The 6568-nt window shown below is 41.0% G+C and overlaps 1 protein-coding gene across 1 annotated transcript; it reads left to right on the forward strand.

Moving 5' to 3' along the window:
- Positions 1-4450: 4450 nt before the first annotated feature.
- On the forward strand, positions 4451-5911 carry LOC146468859 (uncharacterized). Its single transcript, XM_085124087.1, has 3 exons — positions 4451-4855; positions 5041-5111; positions 5322-5911. The coding sequence occupies exons 1-3, from the start codon at positions 4788-4790 to the stop codon at positions 5909-5911; spliced, it is 729 nt and encodes a 242-aa protein (XP_084980213.1). The 5' UTR covers positions 4451-4787.
- The last annotated feature ends 657 nt before the right edge of the window (positions 5912-6568 follow it).

Below are 6568 nucleotides of genomic sequence, written 5' to 3' on the forward strand. Positions count from 1 at the left end.
AATGAATGAACGAACGAACGAACGAACGATCGAACGAACGGACGGACGGACAAATGAATAAATAACTTTGCCCACTGTCTATCCAGGGTCGATGCCAATTCGAAGCTTTTTTTTTTAGATGAAATCTAAGCCACCCCCATACGGACTTGTTTCAAGACTTTTTTATATAATTATGCGAAGACAGTGAGTCTTGCGAAGAGTTGATGAGTGATAAACGCAACACTGACTCTTTTCTCTAGTTACGTTTCATTGTCTATCTACGTGCTTTGGCAGAAGGAAACGTTATCGAGTAGGAAGAGGTGTGGGGGTATTTAAGGGTACGTTTGAAGATTGGGAACCGTTATTCCAAATGAGTGGCTCAACTGCTTAAGCAATTGAAATTTAAGGGAAACTTTTGAAAATTTCACTGGGCTCCTGACTGATATTACAATTTTCCAAAAACTATAAAAACTGTTTCCCAAGTGACTTTAACCTTTGTTGAAATTTTCATGTTGACGAATTTTAATTTTTTTTATTATTCCGGATTCCGGATTCCGGATTCCGTGTTTTAGGTAAACCCCTCAATATATGCATGGTTGTAAGGGCTTTTTTTCAGGAAACCCTGATCTGCACTTGCCCATGTTTAAATCTGTTCTTGGACATCCATGGGAAAAAATAATGTTTATACCTGAAGAAAATATGACTTCCTTTAAATCAATAATTGATTTAATTTATATGTAGTATGTGTATTTAAGGTTGATCTCTAGACTAAAAATTATATTTTTGATGCAATGTTTATTATTATCCAATGTTGTTGCTCCAGATCCAGAGTGTTTATTCCAGGTGTGAAGTTTTTACTCAGTTTATCCTATGTTTTTATATTTCTGGCCCCAGTTGTTCAAAGAGCAGATAATTTTATCCACTGGATTAGTCGCTATGCGGCAGATAATTTCCGAATAGCCCTATAATTTGTGTATAAAGTAGAAGTGTCTGTCTTATTTAAGTATGAGATTGTGTGAAAAACTTACCAAAAGCTTTGGTTGGAATACATTTTTTCTGCTGGATAGCAACTTATCCACTGGATAAAGTTATCTGCTCTTTGAACAACTGGGGCCTTGGATTGTAATCCAGTTTCTGGAGTGCAGTCCTAGGATATGGTCAGTGCATAAGGAATGCAACTGTGTAGTTCAACCCGAAGACGACAATTCTATATAAGTTCTACATGTGCATATGCAATTATCATTTGATAACTTGTGGAAGGTGCACTTTGTATTTCTTGAATGACTTGAAAACTGAAAGCTCTGGGAAATTTTGTGTATCGAAGCCAAGAAAGTATTACTCAACATCATCTTGATCAGGAAAAACCTCATTTCCATTTACTTTCAACACACAATTTACAGTATGCAACATTACTGCAAAAGTAGTTTCATCGGAAGACCTCGTCAGTTGGTCCCTGGGGTTTGTTTTAAAATGCATGTTTGTTGTAAACTTTTAAAATGCGAACATGGTAACCAACTGGCGAGGTCTTCTGACGAAACTAGTTTTGTGGTTGCATATGTAAATTGTGTGTTGAAAGTAAGTGCAAATGAGCTTTTTTGTGATCAAATGGCTTTAATTTATAAATTAATCGTAAGCTAAAATTTTTCCATTTTGTGGTTGAATTTAATGTTATTTTTGTCCATGAATGCTTCTAAAGGAGCCGTACTGTATCAGATGACATTTGGGGGGTAAAGCAGATCAGGAATGAATATTTTTCCTGTTTAACCTGCTCACAAGCCTGCTTGTGAAAATTTTTCCGAGATCTCGCCGAGATCTCGGCCGAGATCGCGGGCAAGATCTCGGCGCGTTTTTGGCCGCCGAGATTTTCATCTCGCCGAGATCTCGGCCGAGATCGCGGCCGAGATCTCGGCGCGTTTTTGGCCGCCGAGATTTTTATCTTGCCGCGATCTCGGCCGAGATCTCGCCACTAATCTCGGCGCGTTTTTGGCCGCCGAGATTTTCATCTCGATGAGATCTCGGCCAAAAACGCGCCGAGATTAGTGGCGAGATCTCGGCGAGATGAAAATCTCGCCGGCCAAAAACACGTCGAGATCTCGCCAAATCTCGGCGGCCAAAAACGCGCCGAGATTAGTGGCGAGATCTCGGCGAGATGAAAATCTCGCCGGCCAAAACCGCGCCGAGATCTCGCCAAATCTCGGCGGCCAAAAACGCGCCGAGATTTGAGTGGTGAGATCTCAGTGAGATGAAAATCTCGGCGGCCAAAAACGCGCCGAGATCTCGCCAAATCTCGGCGGCCAAAAACGCGCCGAGATTAGTGGCGAGATCTCGGCGAGATGAAAATCTCGCCGGCCAAAAACGCGCCGAGATCTCGCCAAATCTCGGCGGCCAAAAACGCGCCGAGATTTGAGTGGTGAGATCTCAGTGAGATGAAAATCTCGGCGGCCAAAAACGCGCCGAGATTAGTGGCGAGATCTCGGTGAGATGAAAATCTCGTCGGCCAAAAACGCGCCGAAATTAGTGGCGAGATCTCGGTGAGATGAAAATCTCGGCGGCCAAAAACACGCCGATCTCGCCAAATCTCGGCGGCCAAAAACGCGGAGAGATTAGTGGCGAGATCTCAGTGAGATGAGAATTTAGACGGCTAAAAAAATGCGGCGAGGAATCCCTGGCGGGATCTCGGCGAGCAAGCATCTGCAGCGGTGTACTGAAAATTTGATCGTCAGACGTGAAAGTAAAGCTTTTTGGTTTGAAATTCTTAATCAGCGGAATATTAACATTGGAAGGATACTCATAACCGAACTACGTTCTCAAGACGCCCCTAAGCATTTTCCACAAAAAGTGAATATATAACTTCTGTAAGTATAGGCCCGGTTCAGACGCCGAACTTTTCATGAGCTGAACCTAATACCTCGAATTAAGTACATGAAAAGTTCGGCGTCTGAATCAGTTGAGAACGGCTGTTTCAATTTGGAACGGCTCAGCCGTGCTCAGCCGGGAATTTCGGCTTTAGAGCGGCTTTGATTCAGACGTCGAACTTTTCATGAACCGAACCTAATGCATAAATTATTATAACGTAAAAAAAAAAAAAAAAAAAAGCGCTTACATTTCGATTGGTTTTGCTTCAAGTAAATTAAGTTCGTCTAACTAAGTTCGGCGTCTGAATCAAAAGGCGGGATTTTCGTGATTTGGACCGACCTTAATTTGAATTAAGTTCGGCTCGTGAAAAGTTCGGCGTCTGAACTGGGCCTAAACAACCACTTACTTTCTACCGTATCATTTGAATCATTACGGCTGGGAAATCTGGACAAAAGAGCAAAACTCAGCGGTAAGCTTATGATGTAAATGAATTATGCCAACTAACTGCTTCAAATTGAAAACGAATATAGAAGTTGTGAATCACCAACAATTTATTTCAAAAATTTTACCTTCGAGGTTTCGAGTTATAAAGACAAAATCGTTCGTGTAGCTAATTACGCTTTGTGAAAGCTTCTACCGATTTCTAAACAAACTCTTTTACTCGCAGTGTTTCTTTAAGCTATTAAGTAAGATGAAATACGGATAAATAAAATAAGAAACTAACCTCTTTCTCAATCAAGAGATACAAGGCTGTGGAAGAAAGCCATTAAAATCTCAATTCTCGCGCAAACTTGATGGTCACTTCCACTGAGTTGATTCTTAACACGCTTATAGCTTAACGAGCTTGAACATCCCTTTAGCAAATTTTAAGTCCTCCTTCTCCAGCACCTTAATTATCCAGGACATTCCGTATTCCGTAAAAAATGTGCGGTGACTGAGTTCATAGTGTGCAGTTCAGTTTAGTTCAGTTAGTTCGGATACCGTGGTTTGTTAACTTAATCAGCATCATTTTTGTTGACCAGTGCTCATCATATCCCTTGTGTGCTATTCTCCGGTTGACCACAGGTTCTTTTATCATGATTTCCAGCCATAAACGAATGGTTAACTTGTCATGAAGCTTAACTTTTCATATTTTCTGCGGTTAAGAGCAGGATTAATTTTTGTGGCCTCGCAAATCTCAAGTCAAACTTTTTTTTAGCTTACGCGAGCATCGCCGGGTGGCGTGATTGAATTAACCAATCACATCGCCCAATTCACGTTGTTGTTGGGGACTTTCGCGCCATTTGTCAAGTGGAAAGCCGCGGAGACGGCAAGTTGTTTACGAGGATTGAGAGACAGATTTTGAGGGAAAAGAGCACAATCAAAAAATGTCGGCAACTGAAGACAGTCTAATGAAAAGGGAAAGAACGCGTTTTCAAAAATTGTGCTACCTGTACCGAAAAATCGTTCGCAGCAGGCATTACGACATAACTGAAACGCCTTTTGAGGGACAAAAATCGCCTAAAAAGGTGAGTTAAAGATTTAGACAATAAAACGATAAGATTATCAGGTCAATGAATTCATTTTATGATAGTAAATAAATATGTTAGCGAGCGTCCGGTATGAGCAGCAGGGCCGTACCTAGCGCGGGGGCAGGGGGGGCAGCTGCCCCCGCCAGGAAAATTAAATAATTTCTTTTTTTTCTGAAATGGTGTTTGAGTTTTTCTTGTAGCTATATTAGTCCGAAATCTCAAGAAAACCGACTAATTGACTGAAAAATCTTCCTTTAATGTGAATTCCAAATACTTATTTTGAAAAATCTTTCGAGGCAAAAGCCAGTACGAGTTTTCCTATGAAAATACCGAATGATTATGTATTTTGGGCTGCCTGTGGTTTAGGATTTGGCGGGAAACATTTGACGCGTGTTTCTTGCCAACGTTTGCAAAACGTTTCTCTCTCGGTCCGCTGGAAAAATGTCGGGAAGAAAGCGCCCGGCTCCCGCTCAACGAGGTATAATGGACTTCTTCGGCGCCAAAAAAAGGTAGGTATCAAACTAAAACGTGTCTAGTTGCCTTGGTTGCTGTATTCATTCGCTCGTCGTAGCATGAAAACCGGTGAGCCACTTCACAGTCTTGTAGATTGGACAAAACAACATGGCAATTTTACCGTCCAGTGATTGAATACTGTACTGTATGAAATTAAGCTTAACTTTTCAAAATTCGATAGCTCCAGTGATGATAACAACGATGCGAACAATGATGAGAACCAAACAAGTGAGGAATCGACTAGCACGGAAGGTATGTTTAATACAATTGAATCAATTGACTTTGGATTCGATTTTCGCAAATTATCGGCAGCGTTGCACAATATAGCGTCAACGGTACTCTGATTTTTGGAGAGCTTATTCATATGTATGACTGAAGAAGCTTAGTTGCAGAATCTTCTTGTGATGATTGCGTAGCAATTAATTTTTTTTACAAGTATTTTCATAAGTATTTTCCTTTTAGGTGGAATCATGATAGAAGAAAACCCCTGGCCCATTGAAGTTCTGGTGGAAATTTTTAAGTGGCTTTCAATAGAGGAACGTCTTCAGCAACTGGCACCAGTGTGCAAACTCTTTTACCAAGTCGTCCATACACCAAAGTTTTGGAAGATAGTTGATACTAATTCAGAATTTACACTTTCTTCATTTCATTCTGTTTTTGGGCACGCTAAACATATAACACATCTCGGTTTTCGTTATTCTCAACGACAATTAGGGTGCAGCAATCTGATAGAAAATGCTCTGAACGATTGTGTCAACCTTGTCCACTTAGACCTGGCGTACAATACGTCAATTTTCACTTTGAATTTTATACAAAGCATGCCATTTTTAAGACACCTTGACATAACAAGCTGCCAAAATGTGAAGGAAAGTAGTTTAACACTATCCCTTAAAAACAAGAGAGGACTGCAGGTTTTAAAAATGGGGAATTGTTTTCAGATAGAAGGAAACGCACTTGTTTCCATAATATGGAATCTGCCTGACGTAAGGAACGTAGTTGCCAATTGGTGTGGCTCAATATCAGTAGAACAAGCCCGCAATGTTTTGCAGTAGTGCAAACTGCTGGCGTTTTCATTTTCACCATGCTGGGGGCCTCCTAACTTGTTGGAAGAATTTGTGCAAGATTTTAAACATATAGAGTTTGGGGAGGATCTGTTAGATAACATTAAACGAGTAAACCTCCCGGGATTTTTGTATGATGATGAAGTAGAATAAATAGAGACTCATGTGTAATAGGATCTATAAGAAAACGAGTAGTGATGGTTGAACAATGAAAGTGTTAATAAAAAATAATATATATATATATATATATATATATATATATATATATATATATATCTGTGCGAATTTGCAAAAACGTGCCTGCTAGAACTGGGCCTGAAGCTGGGCACCGCCCAGCTTCAGGCCTCTGTGGTTCTCCAAACTTGAGGGGGCTTGCCGTCAAGGACCAGTCTGTGAGCTAGCCCAGGGTGAGGGCTTACTGCTGGGGGGTAGCTCTTGGTTGTGTGTCAAAAGCTCCGGGGTGGGGAGGGAAGGGTATTGTAGCCTTCAGCTTGGTCCAATTTGCTGTTTTTCTTAAACCAGGGTGACTTAATTCTAATGCCCTTTGACCTCCCCCATAGAGACACAAGCTGTTGACAATCATATGCATCAAGCTGACACAAAGCCTGGAGTGTGGCCTAAATGCAGGTGAGTGACTTGCAAGTTTGT

The sequence above is a fragment of the Pavona decussata genome, unplaced genomic scaffold (genome assembly GCF_977016875.1).
Source record: "Pavona decussata unplaced genomic scaffold, jaPavDecu1.1 SCAFFOLD_128, whole genome shotgun sequence".
Taxonomy (NCBI): domain Eukaryota; kingdom Metazoa; phylum Cnidaria; class Anthozoa; order Scleractinia; family Agariciidae; genus Pavona; species Pavona decussata.